Raw genomic sequence first — 21648 nt, forward strand, 5'->3', positions numbered from 1 at the left:
AAACTTCTTCACCCAGAGAGTGGTGAACCTGTGGAATTCTCTACCACAGAAAGTTGTTGAGGCCAATTCACTAAATATATTCAAAAAGGAGTTAGATGTAGTCATTACTACTAGGGGGATCAAGGGGTATGGCGAGAAAGCAGGAATGAGGTACTGAAGTTGCATGTTCAGCCATGAACTCAATGAATGGCAGTGCAGGCTAGAAGGGCCGAATGGCCTACTCCTGCACCTATTTTCTATGTTTCTCTAAAGGTTTAACATAACTTCCTTGCTTTTGTACTCTATACCTCTATTTATAAAGCCAATGATCATGTATGCCTTTTAAAGTCATATATGTGACCTTAAATCAGCTAAACTTCACCTCCAACACTGTATCCTCATTGTACAGGTTGTATCTTTTCAGTCCAGCACCCTTGGTGCCGGACCAGAGAATTTTCTGGACCACGGGATATCACGCCGACCCTAGACTTACTGGGTTGATGACAGTGCTTGGGCCCCTGAACGTCTCCGCCATGCTCCGGCCTTCCTCCCTCTCCGTGCGCTGAGAGCCAGGAAACACGGCAAACCAGGACACCACTTACACAAAGCAGTTCTGCACAGAGCCAGGAAGCACGGGAAAACACCACTCTGAAATCTCGGGCCTCCCTCTCTCGCGGTGCTGGTTTGGCATTCTTTTTCTGGAGGCAACTGCTGACAACGATCCGGCCGCATTCTGCACATGCGCAGAAGCCCACTGCGCAGCATTTAGTCGCTCAGAATCTCTGTTTTTCTCAATCCTTGGTGCTTCAGTCAGCCGCTTTCCCTTCTCTTTCCTTGTCCGGCCCGCTTACCTCCTTGAACAATGCGGGATGCCACCCCTCCAGGAATGATGCCAGACTAGGGATGTTGTTTCCGGACTAAAAAAAGCATCTCGGACTGGAGAAGTGCAACCTGTACTTCCAAAGCCAATGTCGATTATTTTTTTTAATCATAAATCAACTGCTCACCTGAACAGCAACTCATCTAATGAGACTGACACTGTATAACCAAGGCCAATAAGGAAAAAATACAAATTGAAAGCTATTTACAAATAATTGATTCACAGCATGTGCTGAGTTACTTGATCTCAGCTGGGATAGTGGTATAGCTGTCACAATTAGCTTCAGTGCCAGTGAGATAAAGGATTCTTGCTCTTTAGTACTGTGCCGTTATTCCTGTTCATAAGTGCCCATGTCAACAACGGCATCAGTTTTTTCCTCTTGAGCTCAGAGACAGTGAGACTAATTATAATGCTCTTATTGATGTCCCGGTTGAGATCAGGTAACAGTGTAGACCAGGGATCTTTCTGTTCTGTACATGTTAGTACCACATACACATGAAACATTTAACCCACTGAACCATCAGAAGTTGGGATTTACTTTTGTTGAAAAGTTAAAATGTAAGAGAAATTCAAAAAACCATTATTTACCATGCAACAATTAGTTGCCTTCTAATTGGAGGGGTGGGGGAGAGAAAAGAGGAGGGAGAACAGTTGTTTCTGTACATACCAGTTATCCAATAGTAAATGTCCCAGTCATTGCTTGGTTGATTGATCACTTTATCGTACAAGCTCAGCTGCTTTTCTGTCATTTTATTCAGGTATTTATTGGCAAAGAAGCTGAAATAACAAAGTTACCACGTATAATATGTTGTAAGCAAAATACTGTTATCATTTCTCGCTGAATGATTCAGTGGCCAATGTATCATGTGGCACAGAGCAAGATGCACCCAGATTTGACTGAGTTTGTGTATCTCAGCCTGGCTAGAATGGGACACAATAATTGGTGTCAGTGCCACAGTACAGAGGTAGGGGAAATTGGCCAAGGTTTCCAGTTTTGATCAATATTCATGTTTGTACTTGGTGAAGGCAGGTATGGACATATCTGTAATGCCCATTTTAACAACTTGAGAACAACATATCTAAAATGCAGCACACCTTCAGTACTAGACTGGAGTGCATTATTTGATTTTATAGTTAACTCTTGGTGTTAGACTTCAGCCCACAACCTTCTAACCCAGGGGCGAGATTGATACCAACTGACCTACTGACCTAAGCTAACTGTGGCATACCAAATTCTTTTGACATAAATCATACCGACCTATCCAACACCCTCCCCTAATAAAAAGCAAGAAAAAACTGCAACTGCAATAATGAATCAACAATGGGATTCTTTGGGATAATTTATAATTGAATTAATCCTTTTGGTTCCAGCAGATTAAACCTATTTTGTTCTGGATAAACGACCTTCTTGAATTTGTCTGAATGTTTGAGGAAATTTATCACAATTGTTATGTTGCGAATACCAGTTTATTGAGGATTTCATTCATAATGTCACAAGCACATCAGTACATAAATGGTGCAGAATAGCTCCAAATGCTGCATTAGTAGTGATACATTGAATATTACAGCACAGCACCATCCAGGGATTATTCAGCTTCACATTTAAGCCATTTGTTCTCATTCAATGTCATACATCACTAACTCATTTTTGTCAGTAGTAGAAACATAGAAAATAGGTGCAGGAGTAGGCCATTTGACAATTCGAGCCTGCACCACCATTCAATAAGAACATGGCTGATCATTCACCTCAGTACCCCTTTCCTGCTTTCTCTCCATACCCCTTGATCCTTTTAGCCATAAGGGCCGTATCGAACCCCCTCTTGAATATATCCAATGAACTGGCATCTACAACTCTCTGCGGTGGGGAATTCCACAGGTTAATAACTCTGGGTGAAGAAGTTTCTCCTCATCTCATTCCTAAGTGGCCTCATCCCTTATCCTTAGACTATGTCCCCTGGTCTGGACTTCCCCAACATTGAGAACATTCTTCCTGCATCTAACCTGTCCAGTCCCGTCAGAATTTTATGTGTTTCTATGAGATACCCCCCTCATCCTTCTAAACTCCAGTGAATACAGGCTGAATCGATCCAGTCTTTCCTCATATGTCAGTCTTGCCATCCCGGGAATCAGTCTGTGAACCTTCGCTGCACTCCCTCAATAGCAAGAACGTCCTTCCTCAGATTAGGAGACCAAAACTGAACACAATATTCCAGGTGAGGCCTCACCAAGGCCCTGTACAACTGCAGTAAGACCTCCCTGCTCCTATACTCAAATACTCGAGCTATGAAGGCCAACACACCATTTGCCTTCTTCACCGCCTGCTGTACCTGCATGCCAACTTTCAATGACTGATGTACCATGACACCCAGGCCTCGTTGTGCCTCCCCTTTTCCTAATCTGTCACCATTCAGATAATATTCTGCCTTTGTGTTTTTGTCACCAAAGTGGATAACCTCACATTTATCCACATTATATTGCATCTGTTATGCGTTTGCCCACTCACCTAACCTGTCCAAGTCACCCTGCAGCCTTTTAGCGTCCTCCACACAGCTCACACCGCCCCCCAGCTTAGTGTCATCTGGGGGACTATTTTCTCTTTCGAGCATCAGCACCGGTACCAAATATTCTCAGGTCAGGTGATAAAACCCCCTTTACACTGTCCCAAATAGCACTCTCATGTCAGAGGGTCAGTGCCTGGACTGCGAGGGTTAAGTTAGGAGGAGAGGTTACACAAATTAGGGTTGTATTCCGTAGAATGTGGAAGGTTATGGGGTGATCTGATTGAAGTTTGCAAGATATTAAGGGGAACAGATAGAGTGGATAGAGAGAAACTATATCCACTGGTTGGGGATTCTAGGACTAGAGGGCATAGTCTAAAAATTAGAGCCAGACCTTTCGAGAGTGAAATTAGGAAACACTTCGAAACACAAACGTTGGCTCAGTTTCTCTCCTCGGATGCTGCCTGACCTGCTGAGATTTCCAGCATTTTCTGTTTTTATGTTCACCATACTGCATAGCTTTCAGCAGAATTTCAGTCTATTGTCAGCTTAAAGTCAGCTGAATTTATGTCTGTTTTATGTTTTACAAATAAAGTTCTGTTGAAGTAAATCAGTACAGGTTGGACCTCTCTGGTCCGGCACCCTCGCGACCTGACCTGTGCCGGAACAGAGAATTTTCCGAACCACGGGAGGTCACGCTTACCAGTCGGTACCTGTTGACAGTGCCCGGGCTCCTGTGTGTGCGTCCATGCTGGCAGCCTGTGGGTGGCTCCCTCAGCTAATCGCCGACCACACTCATTGACTGATGGCCCTTCCAGCCAATCAAAACTTAAAAAACAAAATAAACCCTCCTCTCCCTCAGGCCCAGCGAATACCAAACCACGGATGTTTCTGGACCAGAGAGGTCCAACCTGCACAATGTTCTTCAACTAATTTCTTCTGTGATGTATTCTACGCTTACTTTTGTTATTAGTAATATTTAAAAGCATGCACATTTTAGTTAAAGATTTGCGCCATAGCTTTTCTCATTCATAGTTATTCAAAAAGAGGAGACTTTGAGGCAGTTCAAGCAATTTACTCTTTGTTATGTTGATTGAGGAATAAACAAATAGATTATCTGGTCACCACATTGTGGGAGTTTGCTGTGCGCAAGTTGGCTGCCACGTTTCCCACATTACAACAGTGACTACACTCCAAAAGTACTTAATTGGCTGTAACGCAATTTGAGATGTCCGGTGATGTGAAAGGTGCTAAATAAATACAACTCTTTCTTTAGAAGTTTGGAACTCTCTTCCGCAAATGCCAATTGATGCTAGATCAATTGTTAATTTTATATCTGAGATTAATAGCTTTTTGTTAACCAAAGGTATTAAGGGATATGGGCCAAAGGTGGATATATGGAGTTAGGTCACTGATCAGCCATGATCCCAGAATGGCGGAACAGGCTTGAGGGGCTGAATGGCCTACTCCTATTCCTATGTTCCAGTCCAGCTTCAAATTTAAGGTCCACTTTTACCTCAGTATGATGCAGTTCTCTAACATTCCTCGCTTGCGGCTCTCATACAGCAGACGTGCTCGCTTTGTATCCAGCGGCTCATTGGTTCGTTCTTCCCATGGAGGCAGCGGTATCCGAATAACATCTTTCATATCGTCATCAGGTGTATCTCCACGATATGCTCGGACAGAGCAAGCACCAAGTATGGCCCGTGTAACCCTTTGTCTGGAGAGGCTCAGAACCTGTACAGGAACAAGGTGGAGATTCTGTCAAGCCTCTGTATATTAATCCCTTCCTGACCACTTGTATATCTCTTGATCATCAAGTTCGTGAGTGTCAAATAAACTGAAATTGGAGCCATAGTCAACAAAATTCCACCATTATTATTTTTGTCCAAGTTAGTTACTCTGATGATGCATTGAGTAGTCTGCCTGATTGTATTACCAGTGCTAAGTGAGCCACCTACAAATTGTAATACACCATACATAAGATATTGCAGATGGAAATAGATGTATGCTCGCATATTTCTCTTCTCGAGTTCGAAATTGCACTGTTACAAGCATATCTCTCTACCTCACACATGTTTAGGCACAGATGTTGGTTGGGTGCAGTTAAAACAACTACAGAATCACAGTGCTGTTGCAGCGGGTTCTCCGTTAGATCCGTGTACGGATAATTGAGAGTTGCCTGTCCTTTTATTCAGCTGTGGTGGGTTCAACGAGCCCAGCCCATTACAGCCAGTAACAATACAAATCAACAAAAAGTCAGATATATATTTTAAAAAGCTACCATTTTGCTCACCTGTTTCAATAAACAAAAGTATATGTAACAGGTTATGTATGGCTCACTATTTTAACAAACAGATTTTTCAAGCACAGCTTTAAATAACAATTTGCATTTAACATAGAAACACATTCCAAGGTGCTTCAGAGGCACAATCAGACAAAAATGATTGCTAAGCCAAAGAAGGGGATATTAGGAAGTGTTGACTAAAAGCTTGGTGGAAAGGAGAGATTTTAAGGACAGTCGTAAAGCAGGTGAGAATGGAGAAGTTTAGGGAGGAAATTCCTGAACATGGGGCCAAGACAACAGAGTTTAGGGGAGGAGGTTGTAGGGTTTGTGGATAAGGAGGGACAAAATCATGAGGGATTTAAACACAAGGATGAGAATTTTAAATTGGAGCATTGAGGAACTGGGAACCAACATTAGTCAGCAAGAACAGGGGTGATAGGTGAGACAGACTTGGTGTGGGATAGGATACGGACGGCAGAAATTGCAAACAGTCTAGTTCTACCTGAGGAAGTTGGAATCCGTGGAGAGGGCACAGTATTTGTAGTTGGGGCAGAGGACGATATCTTCCAAATGTTTAACTGAAAAATGTTGCGGCTCACCCATGTTTGGGTATCAGGCAACAGACTGACAACACAAACAGTGAAGGGGTCGAGAGATGTGATGTAGAGACGGGCGTCGGCAGCGTAGATCTGGAAGCTGATCCCATTGTCTGTGGATGATATCAGCAAGGGGAAACATGTAGATGAGGACAAGGAGGGGGGTTAAGGATAGATCCTTGTGCAACTCTGGAGATAAAGATGCAGGATTGGAATGAGAAGCTATTGCTGAAAATGCTTTGGCTACGGTATGACAAGGGTAGCAATCCCACTAACCTGTACAACTGAGGAAAGGTGTTGGATGGTTTGCCACATCAAAAGGCTATTGAGAGGTCAAGGAGGGGTAATGTACCACAGTCGTGGAGGATATCATTTGCAACTGACCTGTTGCCTGAAGAACGTAAATTGATCTCAGCCAGTGTTTAGAACCATACAACTTTACAGCACAGAGGAAGGCCACTTGGCCATTGTGTCCGTCAGCTCTTTGCTACAGCAGTCCAAAAAGAACCCTGCTGCACTGCGCTCTCCCTGTAGCTCCGTATCTTCGGCTTCAAATATTTATCACTTTTTCACTCAAAAGATGTTACAGTCTCTGCATTCCATATTCAACTGATGACTTCTTGTCACCGACTCCCCAAACAAAAGAAACAGCCTCTCTCTATTCACTCCAATCAAACCCCTTCAGAATTTCACAAACCTACTGTCACATTTTGGAATTATTAATCATGGAAATGATCTATGAATGGGTTATGTTTTAAAACAAAATGAATTTACACAGGTTTAAAAAACATCCACAGGCTACAGCCATTCAAGTTGCATAAATAAAACTTGATGAGCCAGCTGTGAAATAGCATGCTTGAAGCAGATTTTAAAAAGCGGCTTTTCATGGTAGGGAGGGTTGGAATGAGGAGTTCCGTGAAAGCGTTCCAGAGTGTGGGTACAAGGTAGCTGAATGGTAGAATGAAGGGTGAACACATTGTAGATCACAGCTGGATGAACAATAATATAGATTTTGATCATAGAATCTTACAGCACAGAAGGAGGCCATTCAGCCCATCGTGCCTGTGCTGACAATTTGAAAGAGCTATCCAATTAGTCCCACTCTTTCCCTCTCAGAGGCCGGTACTTTTCTCCCCTAAAAGTATTTAGCCCATTCCCTTTTGAAAGTACTATTGAATCTGTCTCTACCTCCCTTTTAGGCAATGCATTCCAGGTCATGAACCACTTTTAACACATGGGGTCATGAACCACTTTAAACACACGGGGCTCTGATTAAAACTAAAATTCTTCCCACAGCTGATCTGTGTATTTCCAACATTTTATCTCATTTCAGATTTTTAGTTTTACTATTATTTTCTTTTTATCGTGATATTAAATTGGCATGTTCAAGGCAACTGGCTTACAGCTTTCATAGAAAAACAGAATGAATCGTAGCTTGTGATCCCCAAATCCCAGAGTCGCGCATAATGAAGGCAGAATTAAATCGGGGAGCGCCGAGATTTAGCTTTTGACCTTTCATTCACTGCATGGGAACAGGAGCAGGCCATTCAGCCCCTGTAGCCTGTATCACCACTCAATGGCTAATCCTGTATCTTAACTCCATCCACCTGCCTTGGTTGTGTAACCCTTAATATAGCCAGTGGCTCTAGGCCTTTTGGCTAAGAGCATTGGCGCAGAGTGATCCTTGAATGGGCCCAAGGTGACCTCTGGCGTTTGTGATTTGACAAAGAATTGGAACGATTGGCTACGAATTTCAAAAAAAAAGCCTTGCCTAATAAAGAACTATCAATCGTACTTTTGACATTTTCAATTGACCCTGCCTTTTTTGAGGGAGTGTTCCAGATTTCCACTACCCATTTGTACCAAAAAAAGTGTTATGAATGTTATAGTTGGAATTTTCAGATTTTGCCTCTTCCTCACCAGAAGACACAGTTTTTCTCTATCTCTCCTACTGAATCTCTTAGTCATGTTAAAGACCTTGGTCAGATCAACCCACAACACTGACCAGCCTTTACTTTTGCCTAGTACTTGTTCTCCAGTGATAATGCAACCAGGCCTCATACTTTGACCCATTTAACCCCGGTACCATGCTGGTCAACCTGCGCCTCTCCAAAGGCCAAAACATTCTCCCCGAGAGGTGAATGTAAGCTCGGCTCCTAGGGTCTCCCCGCCGCTTTCACTCACATTCCGCAGCGCCGACATCCTGCACCTTCTCCCGGGCTGCAGAATAGGAGACCCTGCAGGCCGTGGCTGCAGAGCGACGCCCCCCGAAGGCCCCGAGTCCGGGTCGGGGTCCTTTCCCCGATTCCCCGCGGCCCTGCGGGGAGCAGGAGAGCGAACTATCGGCCGGTAATGTGACGGGAGGCCCCGCTTGTTCTCCGTCGGCAGAATGAGCGGGGCGGAAGTCGGCTCCGGGGTTGTCAGGAGCGGGGCGGAAGTATGGCCGTGTCCGCGGGGGAGGTGGGTCCGGGTCCCCGACGCGGCCCGGTCCGTCCCGTCCCCGAAAAGTGTCCGGCTGTTGAATCGGCCGTGTGCGCGCGGCGCAGTTGGCGGGCGGAATGGCCGAGGGAGCCGATCTGATCGACATTTACGCGGACGAGGAGTTTAACCAGGTGGGCGAGCGCGGGGGGTCGGGCCTCGGAGCCGGCCGAGAGATTGAGTCGAGGCCGGGGAAGGGAAGGAGAGCGTGCCTTGGGGGGCCGGGGGAAGCTGGAGCCGGCGCTGCAGGCCTCGGGTCGTGGCTCGAGTTGGGGAGAGCCGGGTGGACCTCCTTCCCCGGGCCCGGCAGCTGAGAGAGCCGCTGCCCGACAGCCTGCAGCCTCACATCGGCTGCAACTTGAGCTCTGGGGCCTTTTCAGAGCAGAAAATAAATCAAATGATGAAATAAATCTTTGGAATCCACTTTTACCGAACTTAAATCCGGGCAGTGGGGGTTGGCCCTGGACCTTTTTATATTGAGAAGTTTTAAAATATTTATAGAAACAATATTTACCAATTAGATTTGTGAAATAAAAAACCATTGACCTGTTAAGGTTCAGAAACGACAATCGATGGGTGCAGATTGCTGAAAGCCAATTTAAAAAATAAATAAAATGACTTACTGCAAATCTGAAATTGAAGATAAAATGCTGGCAATGCACAACCGGTACGCCGACATCTTGGAAAGGGGAAAGGCAGGTTAATGGTTTGGATTTTCTTCCTTGAGATCTGAATTATTTGCTGATGTGTTTATTGAACGTTTATATAGTTTGTTAGCTTCTCTATGTCCCTGCTAGCACGTTTTCATTGCAGCAAACAGTTGTCCCTGACCGATTATTCCAAACATTTATCATTCTTTGAGGGAAAAAAATCTTTGTAAAGATTAAAAAGGGGAAAATGTAAAAATTGCAAATCTGCAATAAAACCAGAAAAGTGCAAACTTGACATTTCACACATTCATACAGTATCTGAGAAGAGAAAAGAAAGTTAATAAGAACATAAGAAATAGGAGCAAGAGTTGGCTATATGGCCTTCCGAGCCTGCTCTGCCATTCAATAAGATCATGGCTGCTCTGATCTTGGCCTCAACTCTACTTTCTTGCCTGTTCCCTATAAACCCTGGACTCGCCTATAGTTCAAGTCGCAGCCTTTAATATATTCAATGACCCAGCCTCCACAGCTCTCTGGGGTAGAGAATTCCAAAGATTCACGACCCTCGGAGAAGAAATTCCTCCTCATCTCCGTCTTAAATGGGCGATCCCTTATTCTGAAACATCCTCTTGGCATCAAGCCTGTCAAGCCCCCTCAGAATCTTATGTTTCAATAAGATCACCTCTCATTCTTCTAAACTTCAATGAGTATTGGCCCAACCTGCTCAACCTTTCCTCATAAGGCAATCTCCTCATCTCACGAATCAACCTAGTGAACCTTCTCTGAATGGCCTCCAATGCAAGTATATCCTTCCTTAAATAAGGAGACCAAAACTGTACGCAGTACTCTGAAGTGTGGTCTCACTAATGCCCTATTGTAGCAGGACTTACCTACTTTTATAGTCCTTTTATACTCTTGCAACAAAGGCCAACATTCCATTTGCCTTCCTAATTACTTGCTGTACCTGCATGATAACTTTGTTTCATGTACGAGGACACCCTGATCCCTTTGTACCACAACATTCTGTCGTCTCTCTCCATTTAAATAATATTTAGCTTTTCTATTCTTCCTACCAAAGTGGCTAACCTCACATTTTCCCACATTATACTCCATCTGCAAGATATTTGTCCACTCACTTAGCCTGTCTATATCCCTTTGCAGACTCTGTCATCCTTACAACTTGCTTCCCCACCTATCTTTGTATCATCAGCAAACTTGGCTACAATGCACTCAGTCCCTTCATCCAAGTCATTAATATAGATTGTAAATAGTTGAGGCCCCAGCACTGATCCCTGTGGCATCCCACTAGTTACAGTTTGCCAACCTGAAAATGACCCATTTATCCCGACTCTCTATTTTCTGTTAGTTAGCCAATCCTCTATCCATGCTAATATATTACCCCCAACACCATGAGCTCACTCTTATCACATGTAGCATCCTTTTATGTGGCACCTTATCGAATGCCTTTTGGAAATCCAAATGCGCTACATCTACTGGTTCCCCCTTATCTACCCTGCTCCTTACATCCTGAAAGAACTCATAAATTTGTCAAACACGATTTCCCTTTCATGAAACCATGTTGACTCTGTTTGATTGTATTATGATTTTCTAAATGTCCTGCTACTACTTCCTTAATGGATTCCAGCATTTTCCCAATGACCGATTTTAGGCTAACTGGCCTGCTTTCTGTCTCCCTCCTTTCTTGAATTGGAGCGTTACATTTGCGGTTTTCCAATCCGCTGGGACCTTTGCAGAATTTAGGAAATTTTGGAAGATTACAACCAATGCATCCACTATCTCTGCAGCCGCTTCATTTAAGATCGTAGGATGCAGGCCAACAGGTCAAGGGGACTTGTCAGCCTTTAGTCCCATTAGTTTGCCTAGTACTTGTTCTCTAGTGATCGTGATTGTTTTAAGTTCCTCCCTCCCTTTTGCCCCCCTGATTTTCTACTATTATCGGGATGCTTTTCATGTCTTTTACTGTGAAGACAGATACAAAATATTTGTTCAAAGTCTCTCTTTCCTTGTTTCCCATTATTAATTCCCGTCTCATCCTCTAAGGAACCAACATTTACTTTAGCTACTCCCTTCATTTTTCTATACTTGTAGAAGCTCTTACTCTTTGTTTTAATATTTCTTGCTAGTTTACTTTCAATCTATGTTCTCCTATTTATTATTTTTTTAGTCATCTTTTGCTGGTTTCTAAAATGTTCCCAATCTTCTGGCCTACCACTAATCTTCGCAACATTGTATGCCTTTTCTTTCAATTTGATATCATCCTTAACTTCCTTAGTTAGCCATGGATGATTCATCCTTCTCGTAGAGTCTTTCTTTCTCAGTGGAATATATCTTTGTTGAGAGTTATGAAATATCTCCTTAAATGTCCGCCACTGCTTATCTACCATCTTACCTTTTAATGTATTTTCCCAGTCCACTTTAGGCATCTCTGTCTTCATCTATTTGTAATTGCCTTTATTTAGGTTTAAGTCACTAGTTTCAGACCCAAATTTCTCACCCTCAAACTGAATGAAATTCTATTATGCTATGATCACTCTTCCCGAGAGGATCCTTTACTGTGAGATCATTAATTAATCCTGTCTCATTACACATTACCAGATCAAAAATAGCCTGCTTCCTGGTTGGTTCCACAATATATTGTTCTAAGAAACTCCCTATGAGCTCGTCCTCAAGGCTACCTTTGTCAATTTGATTTGTCCAATCTATAAGATTAAAGTCGCCCACGATTATTGCAGTACCTCTCTTATGTGCCCCCATTATTTCTTGATTTATACTCTGCCTGTCAGTGTAGTTACTGTTAGGGGTCCTATAGACTATTCCCACCAGTGACTTCTTTCCCCTGCTATTTCTTATCTCCACCCGAACTGATTCTACATCTTGATCTTCCGAGCCAAGATCATTTCTCACTACTGAACTGATCTCATCCTTTAATAACAGAGCTACCCTACCTCCTTTTCCTTTCTGCCTACTCTTCCGAAATGTCAGTAAACCTTGAATATTCAGTTCCCAGCCTTGGTAACCTTGTAACCATGTCTCTACCCGCCCCCCCCATTTAGTTTAAAGCTCTAGTTATTCGATTCCCCTGGACACTGGTCCCGGCACGGTTCAAGTGAAGCCCGTCCCAATGGAACAGCTCCCTCTTTCCCCAGTACTGGTGCCAGTGCCCCATGAATTGAAACCCATTTCTCCCACACCAATGTTTGAGCCATGCGTTCAACTCTGATCTTATTTACCCATGCCAATTTGCTCGTGGTTCGGGTAGTAATCCAGAGGTGGTTATTATTGAGTCTTGTGAACATCACGTGACTGGTTAAGCCACTCACAATGCAACAGCTCCACAAACTGTTAGCATACTCACAAGTGTATACATTACAATTACCTTTGTGGTTCTGATTTTGAGTTTAGACCCTAGCTGCTCATACTCCCTCAGTAGAACTACTTTCTTAGTCCTACCTATGTCGTTGGTACCTACGTGGATCACGACAGCTGAATCTTACCCCTCCCACTCCAAGATCCTCTCTAGCCCCGAGGAGATGTCCTTAACCCTGACAGGCAACACAGCCCTCGGGACCTGCGCTCTAGGTTTGGATGGAGACCTTTTATCAGTCATGGAAAGCAAAAGCCTCCAACATTGTTTCAACCAATGTCAATGTAAACTTCTGAGAACAGTATTTCTTTCCCATAGATGCTCTGTAACTCTGAAAATACTCTTTGCAACTTTAGCAGTTGGCCAGATACTCCTATTCACATTCTATTTTGTTCTTTGCAGGATTGAAGTGTTTTGATCACCCTTTATCTTTGAATATATTTTGTTGACCCTGTTTTTTCTGTTCTATATGGCTGCCTTCGTGGCAGTGGGGAAGTTAAGGACACTTTATATTGTACATCTCAATACTGGTCCCTTGAAAGTAAGATTGTGGGCAAAACATGGTGGATGAATTTTTAAAAAAGTGATAAGTAATGATAGATCAAAAAATGGTTCCATTCAAAAAGATTTTTTAAAAATCAGTAATTTTGTTTTTAGAGAAACAATTATATTGAGAAACAGTGGAAGCAAAGAGTCTATCCCCATTCATAAGGAGTTGTATAGTTCTACAATGAAAGAAGCAAATGAGGGTTTTCAGAGAGCGAGTATCTGATGGTAATTTTTGAACTTTCGGATCAGCCAGATGGCTTGCAATGGTTTTTTTTCCAGTCCTGTATATTGCTATGCCCGAAGACTTGCATTAACTGAAATACAAACATTCTTAAATGCAATAGATGATCTGGGACCTCCTCTTCCCTTTAAATATTCTCGCTGTTTTCTCAGCAGGAAATTGGAATCTGGGCATGCAATAGGTGCTTCAGTAATGAACTAATTAGCGAATGCTAACAGAATTTTGTACTTATTTTAAGATCAAGCCAACTTATTACGTACCTTTTCAGTTGCTCACAGCAGGAGTATCCTAGCTTGTATCTTCTTGGGCTGCAGAGAAATGTATCATGAAGCCTCAGGAGTCAAGTATGAATTTAAATTCATGTTCCCATTGTATATATCTAAAGTTGCTGATACATCTTGGTGTTCAGGTTTAGAATTTGTCCACCAATTTGCAACAACCTGTTAGAAACTTCCAGCCTCTCAAAATTCAACCAGGACAAACCAAATAAGAAATATAATGGCAAATAGGACTTAGTTAGCTGGGCTTCAAGGTCCCGATTACCGGGTGCCAGGGATGGTTGGGCACACTTTACTCTAGCCTGCAGGTTGGACATCCCTGTCTCCAGTTTGATTGGCCCGGTGAAGTACTGCCTGTAATGCCTGCTCGGTGAGCAGGGCTGTGGACCCAGAATCAGTGCTGAGATTAAGACATTTTTAGGCTTGAAAGCTCTTTCATAAATTAATTTATTCTTTCTATATAAAACATTTGAGAGTGCGTCACACTTCAATGTCCCAGGTGTCAAATGTATATTTAAAAAATAAAGGTTGCCATTTTATTCTGAGGTTTATTATAGATTGATTTCTGTTGGTGAGGGAAGTTTGCAGATTGAGCTGGAAATTTATAAGCAGCTGGAGAGCCACAAATTTTCCTCGCTGACAGGACTTACATTCTAATTTATGTCAGGTGTACCTATTTACAGCAATTAAACTTTGTGTCCTCAAACACAGCTAGATTAAACACAGCTCCACCATAGTAGAAGTATGTCTGTTATATAGTTATAATTACCTAGAATTTACAGTACTAAAACAGGCCATTCGGCCCAACTAGTCATGAGGGTAGGAAGGACGGAGCGAGATGGTGGGGAAGGAGGGAGAGAAAGGGAACATCAACATTGATTCTATACCCGAAGAAGATGATAACAGTCTAAATAAGCACTGTTGCAATAAAGATACTAATTTGACCGCAAATGTTTTGCGGGTCTCTGCTAGTTTAATTAAAATGCTGTTCTGTGCTGCTGCTATTAGAAAAGAGAGTATTCTCTGAGCAATGCTACAGGAGATCTGCTAGTATTTAATGGAAATAATTTTATTACTGGGTTATACCGTCTGTTTTGAATGGGAAAGCTGGAAGAAGGACTGTAACATCCTGATCACTGTTGTCTGGCAGAATGCTGTGTTTTGCTGCCTGTTACAGGTTTGAGTTCCTCATAATTTAGTGCTATCTTCCTGTAATTTCTCAAACTTGAATGTCACCATTTAATTCTGGAGCTTTATGAAATTATATAACAATGTTTTTAGTTATTCTTGAATTGCTCAAATAATTTTATTTACTTTAGTAAATGCAGTCGGGCAGCAAGTTTTTGTAAATGGAGGTCTCGGATTAGACGAGTGGTACTTAGACACGATCCTGATTGCCCAAGTGAATTGATGATTAAAAATGACTTCTATCATTGGCTAATCAGTGCCCTCTTGAGAACCCCAGGTGGTTTGAGCATGACATCGTGATCCAGTCCCACTTTCCAGCAGGAATAAGTAGATAGCGATCATGAATGGGAACTCTGGCAGATTTTCCATTCTTCCCTAGCCCAAGGACACTCTGAGCCCAGTCATGCCAGCCCAATTGCTTATCTGGTACAGATCAGCTAACTCAGCATAGGGATTGAACCTAGGATCTTGGTCTGTACGACTCAATCCCACAACCATGCAATGTATTTACCCACTTTGCCTTGGTTGGCGGGGGTGGGATGAGATGAGCTTGAAATGGGTGTGATTTAAGATGCTAGATTTATTTTTACATTAACATAGAAACATAGAAAATAGATGCAGGAGTAGGCCCTTCGAGCCTGCACCACCATTCAATATGACCATGGCTGATCATGCAACTTCAGTACCCCATTCCTGCTTTCTCTCCATACCCTTTGATCCCTTTAGCCGTAAGGGCCACATCTAACTCCCTTTTTGAATATATTTCAGTAGTGTTTCTATAAAATCTGTAGCTGACGTAAATATTTGTTTGTGGTTTGTGCAGGAAGCAGTGTTAGCTAATAATGAACAGTTTTGATTGTATTTTTGTATCTGGTGATGGTTGGGATTTCCCTGCAGGGTGGCGAGTATGTCCGGTGTTGTATAACTTCAGATGTGTAGATGATACGTTTGACCTTGTCTTTGTAAGAGTGCTATTTGTCTTGTGCCATGTTGAGCTTGTTGATGACTTAGTAGATCTTTGAAATGTTGACGCAAGAAAACTTTGAATAAATTGTTCTGCCTGAAGGAGAAAGCGATTTCTACTCACTGTGTGGAAAGTGTACAGATTGTACTTGGACAGCAACAGATTCTGTCACTTAAGTCCCTGGATTTTCCATATTGCTTTGCACCGTGCTCCGATTCTCCATTTCCCCCCCTCAGCCTTGATGCCCCTTTTCTTGCTGAGAATCCGACCTCAGCAATCTAGCCTCCCGGATGGGTTAGTGAAGCTGGGCTCTTCTCATCATCATAGGCAGTGCCTTGGAATCGAGGAGGACTTGCTTGCACTCCCAAAGTGAGTTCTTTGATGACTGAACAGTCCGATACGAGAGCCACAGACCCTGCTACGGATGGGACAGACATTCGTCGAGGGAAGGGGTCGGTGGGGCTGGTTTGCCGCGCGCTCCTTCCGCTGCCTGCGCCTGACCTCTTATTGCTCTTTGCGTCGAGACTCAAAGAGCTCAATGCCCTCCCGGATGCACTTTCTCCACCTCGGGCAGTCTGTGGCCAGGGTCTCCCAGGTGTCAGTAGTGATGTTGCACTTTACCAGGGAGGCTTTGAGGGTGTCTTTATAATGTTTCCGCTGTCCTCCTTTGGCTCGTTTACCGTGAAGGAACTCCGCATAAAGCATTTGCTTAGGGAGTCTCATATCTGGCATGCGAACTATGTGGCCTGCCCAGTGAAGCTGATCGAGTGTGGTCACTGCTTCAATACTGGGGATGTTACTGGTCGAGGACACTGATGTTGGTGCGCCTGTCCTCCCAGGAGATTTGCAGGATCTTGCGGAGACATCGTTAGTGATATATCTCCAGCGATTTGAAGTGCTTTCTGTACATGGTCCATGCCTCAGACCCATACAGGAGGGCGGGTATTACTACAGCCCTGTAGACCACGAGCTTGGTAGTAGATTTGAGGGCCTGGTTTACAAACACTCTTTTCTGCAGGCGGCCGAAGGCTGCACTGGCGCACTGGAGGCGATGCTGAATCTCCGCATCAATGTCTGCCTTTGTTGATAAGAGGCTCCCGAGATATGGGAAATGGTCCATGTTGTCCAGGGCCGTGCCGTGGATCTTGATGATTGGAGGCTCTTCTACAGCAGGATTGCTCCCTGTTTCTGGTACTTCACTAAAGTGTAATGTGTGTGTGCAACATTTGAACTGTTAAAATATCCATTGGTACAATTAGAGATTCTATCCTTCTACATGTGGGTTGTGTCTGGAGGGAGCATTTTGAGCTGTGTAACACTGGGATGAAGTACTGATAATTTACATGCCCGTCACAGGCAGTAGGAACAGTTTGAAGTGATGAATCAAAAATATTGCACACAGCATGCAACAAAGTATAAAAATGTGTTGGCTTTGAGTTCTTTTCCCCGTAATATATTGGTACTTCTATATTAAATTAACCTGATAACAGCATTGAGTATTTTAAACATGCCTTTACTAATTTCCATAGTGAGGTAGGGGGGAATGCCAATTTGGCACTATAAGCAGAATAACAGACGTTGATATTCTAGGACTGGGTTGGGTTAATATGAATTACTATGAATTACCACTCCTTCAGTGACCTGATAGATCCTATGCCGGATACACACCTGGTTGTGCTTCGCTGAACCAACCCCAGTCCTTCCAGTTCTCAAAATTCCAAGTTTTACCTGGAAGTTGGAAACATTACACCTCTGGAGAATAAAATAACCTTGTTCATAAAGTTCAGGGAAGTCACAGTTAGCTGTGCAATGTGTACAAACCAAAATATAAATGTGTTTTGCACAGGATTTTTAAAAACAAATGTTGTGCTCATTAGGTGAGTGATAGTGTGCCTACTATCGGTATTGAGCACACCATCATCATCATCATCATCATCATCATAGGCGGCCCCTCGAAGCGAGGATGACTTGCTTCCACGCCAAAAAGGGATAAGTTCACAGGTGTTTCAATGAAGGACCTAATATTCCAGGTCCCGAACTACATCTTGAAGGGTGGAAGATGACTCTGCGTGTATTTTTTTAACATGTGGTGGCCGTTGCACACCAATCACCACACGGGCTTGACAGAGCTAAGTCTTGGTCCAGTGGCGAGGATTACCCAAGACGACTGGAGACCAGCTCTGCTGCACGGACCTAGTGCGCACACACACATCGTAGTGTGGGCTGGCCCATGCTGCCCCTGGGCTCCCACCTCTTCTGGGCCCCGATCACTTCCTTCTACAAACTCTTGCCGCTCCTTCGCCCCTCCTGCTGTGCCTGCCTGCACTGCAATCAGCGACCTGACTTCGTAGCCGTCGCCCTTCTGCAGTGGTATGCTGCCGCACGCTGCTCCCTTTGATGGCCCCGGCCTGCTGATGGTCTCCGATTTCCAGGCCGGGCCGCCGCACGCTACTCCCTCTAATGCAGCCTTTCAGTCACAGTAAATCCTCTTCAATTCACTAATGTGGCACTCCAGGTTAGATGCAGAATACAGCTCTTGCCACTCAGCTTCAAACCCAACCTCGACTGCACCAATGTGACATTTTTCCATTTCCCACACATGGCAGATTCCCAGTTAATATTGAATATGGGGCGATTTCAAGCTGCTGGTCTGTATCTGCAAGAAAGCTGAGAATGCCCTGAACTCATTTCCTGTAGTGGAATACACAGCCAGTAGTGAGAGGAGACAATCTGTCCTGGATTTGAACCCAGGACCCAAAGCTGAAAGGCTGGATTGATTACAGTCATTGACAATGCATTCTAATGATCGCAACCTGTATATTTCAGTAGCCTCAAATGCAACAAAGTAAATGTTAATATAATGCAGCATTATCATGCCTTTCGGGCCAGTGCCTTTTGTACACATGGCACCTCCCTCTCCTCTGTCTGGAAGTCTTCAGTTGTCTGACTGGTTTAATTAATAAATTGCTGACAGTAGCAGATTAAATAGTTTCTGCCCATTGCTGGAAATCTTACATTGCAATAAAAACAGAAGAAGTTGGAAATACACACCAGATCAGTCAGCATTTGTAAATAGAAAATACAGGTTTCTGGTTAGGGGTGTACCTTGCATCAGAACTGGAGACTAAAAGATAAAAAGGCACTTTAGTAAGGTTTGAAAAATAGGTGAGAAGAAAGAATCAACAGTTTCACCAATCATAGAGAATGAGTTAATGGATTGTTAGATGGTGTAAAAGATTGCCAGAGAGGTGGTAGAGAAACATAAAAGGGACAATAAAATGGGAATATAGTGGAGGGTGAAAAGAACTGGGAGGAATTCGCACAAACAAAAAAGCAAAAAAATGGGACGGGAATGAAGAAACTGGGGAAAGAACACGCTGAAATTAAAAGTTGGTCTGTCAGTCCTGAGAAAAGGAAAAAAACGTCAGTGCCATTAACACACTCTCTCGCCCGCACTGTGTTTTGATAAAGGTTCTACACCTCAAATGTTAATCCGCCTTCCCACCCCTTGAACACTGACTCCGCATGACCAGTGCCTCCTATTACAAAGAAAATGGAAGGCATAGCCGAGGTCTGAAATGAGTCAAATCAGTTTTCAAGGCAGAGAACTGCAAGTGGCCAGCAGAGAGATGAGAGAGTTCCTAAAGCTTGCACTCATTGGGACAGTGTAAAAGGCCGAAGACTGAGGGGTCAGAGTGGAAATTGAAGAGACAAGCCAGAGGGATGCTAGGGTAACACCTGCAGGTAGAATGGAGATGTGACCTACATTGAAATTTAATTGTGTAACTTCACATAATATTTTTTGGCTGCCCCAGTGGCACAGTGGGTAAAAATGCCACCTGATGTACTACTGAGAGTTGTAAACCAGAATGTTCCAGGTCTATGCTCAGCTGATCTCATTCAGCATTAGTAGGGCACTATAATTTGCCTTTGAATCTGGGCTGGTGACCGGAGGAGAACAATTGTAATACTCTGTAGTAAGATATGGCAGACACGATGTTTGCAAGAAAATTGTGTGAAGCTGAATGGTCCTCGGCAGTAACTGTTGGATTAACAAATTATATGCAAAACTGAGGAGGCTATTTGAGTTTTAAATGGTCTTAATTTTTGTGACTTTTCTAATAAGCCTCTCTGTCAAATACTATAAACCAGGGGAAAACCCTGATTATTGAGAGTCCTGAAAATAGATGGTTCGTTGGTATATATGAAGGAAACATAATCTACAATTTGAGTATCTCTTTCTAGTCCTTGGGGGTGAATAGTGAGGTTTGACAGGTTTAGTGCCCCAAGTCCATATGGTTAAATTATACAGCCAGGCTGAGCAATCTTGTGACAAGTCAGTCTGTGCACAGATTTTTTATTTAGTGTGATGCTACCAATAAGCGTTAAACAAAAGAGCATTAGAGAAAATAAACTTTAATATCTTCTGTGATACATCTAATTCATCGCCACAAATTGCTTCCATAGCCGCAAGTTGTCTTCTTTGGTACTCCTTCATCTCCCACCCCAAAAAAACTGTCATTAGTGATAGTTAAATGTGTAACGATAAAATTCACCGAGAATCAGACCTGTATGTTTCTTTGTTCGGTGACCCTTGTGAAACAAATCCATGGCACAGTAACGGAAGGTTGTGGGTTCAAGCCCCACTCCAGACTTGAGCACAAAATCTAGGCTGGCACTTCAATGCAGTACTGAGGGATTGCCGTACTGTCGTTGGTGCACCTAAAACCATTCTGGTAAGCAAGCACGCGCTCCCAGTATAACGTAGTGTGTCTTTATATGTTCAGTAGCTGCTAGTGCAGCATTGTCTAATGTTGAACATAAATCCTCCTTCCTGTATTTAGTTTACTGGATAGGACATGAACCGTCATGGCTTTTCAGATTTCAGAAACTAGTGAACTGGAAGATCTAGCGACCTGATAGCATGGTCTCTCAGATTATACATTCTGGCCCCTTTGGGGTTCAAACAAGGACCAAGGAAATCAAAATATGTATTTCTGACCATTTTATTGGGCTGTCAAAAATCTACATGATACTTACTGGCCTGGGCCATCACCTGCATCTCTTTGGTAGGTCAGGAAACTTAAAATTAATAAATAGTCAGCTCCTTTCTAGGGAAGAATTAAACTGTTTCTAGCCCTTTGGATGGACGGAGAGTTTTCCTCGCTTGGATCCAATCTGCAGCCCTGAGGCGCCAGCTCGCTCCCAGATCCTGCTAATCCATCCCTTGAAGCCCAGGCAACTCGGTTCTTTCACTTATATTTTTTATTTGTCGTTTTGTCCTGTTTGAACTTTCTGAGCCTGAAGGTTTGTTGTGGCCTCTCTGGTGAATAAACCTATATAAGAACACCAAGGTCTGTTAGCCCTATCTCCTCTAGAAATGTATTCCTCTGATACTGGCCTCTTGTGCATTGCTCCACTCATTTCATTGCCCTATTGGCGCCCGTGCCTTCAGCCATCTAGATCCTACACTCTCCACCTCCCTCTCCTTTAAGATCCTCCTTCAAACCCACATTTTTGTCAGCCCATCTAATCATTTTTGTTTGATTACACCTCTATGAAGCACTTGAGGATATTTTTCTATGTTAAGGCACTATATAAATGCAGTTGTTGTTCACACAGCTCACCCTGTTTGCATGGGATAATTCTAAGTATGGCGACCAGAATTGTGCGTA

General features: G+C 43.3%; 3 protein-coding genes across 6 annotated transcripts in view; 2 read left to right on the top strand and 1 right to left on the bottom strand.

Annotated features, from left to right (window-relative positions):
* LOC139280210 (transmembrane protein 80-like) overlaps window positions 1–4303 on the top strand; it is a 24954-nt gene extending 20651 nt beyond the window's left edge. For all 3 annotated transcript variants that reach the window (XM_070899804.1, XM_070899806.1, XM_070899805.1), the window contains exon 6: window positions 389–4303. In XM_070899804.1, the coding sequence (XP_070755905.1) occupies window positions 389–545 (157 nt within the window). In that variant the 3' untranslated portion in view covers window positions 546–4303. The remainder of the gene's footprint in view (window positions 1–388) is intronic.
* Window positions 1–8666, bottom strand: part of sdhaf2 (succinate dehydrogenase complex assembly factor 2) — a 17678-nt gene extending 9012 nt beyond the window's left edge. The window contains exons 1-3 of the mRNA XM_070899809.1: window positions 8425–8666; window positions 4874–5094; window positions 1527–1636 (exon numbers count right to left, since the gene is read on the bottom strand). Coding sequence (XP_070755910.1) covers window positions 1527–1636; window positions 4874–5094; window positions 8425–8442 — 349 coding nt within the window. The 5' untranslated portion in view covers window positions 8443–8666. The remainder of the gene's footprint in view (window positions 1–1526; window positions 1637–4873; window positions 5095–8424) is intronic.
* A 48-nt stretch (window positions 8667–8714) lies between these two features.
* Window positions 8715–21648, top strand: part of LOC139280209 (cleavage and polyadenylation specificity factor subunit 6-like) — a 66099-nt gene continuing 53165 nt past the window's right edge. For both annotated transcript variants that reach the window (XM_070899802.1, XM_070899803.1), the window contains exon 1: window positions 8715–8852. In XM_070899802.1, coding sequence (XP_070755903.1) covers window positions 8799–8852 — 54 coding nt within the window. In that variant the 5' untranslated portion in view covers window positions 8715–8798. The remainder of the gene's footprint in view (window positions 8853–21648) is intronic.

The sequence above is a fragment of the Pristiophorus japonicus genome, chromosome 14, assembly GCF_044704955.1.
Source record: "Pristiophorus japonicus isolate sPriJap1 chromosome 14, sPriJap1.hap1, whole genome shotgun sequence".
NCBI classification, from domain to species: Eukaryota; Metazoa; Chordata; class Chondrichthyes; family Pristiophoridae; genus Pristiophorus; species Pristiophorus japonicus.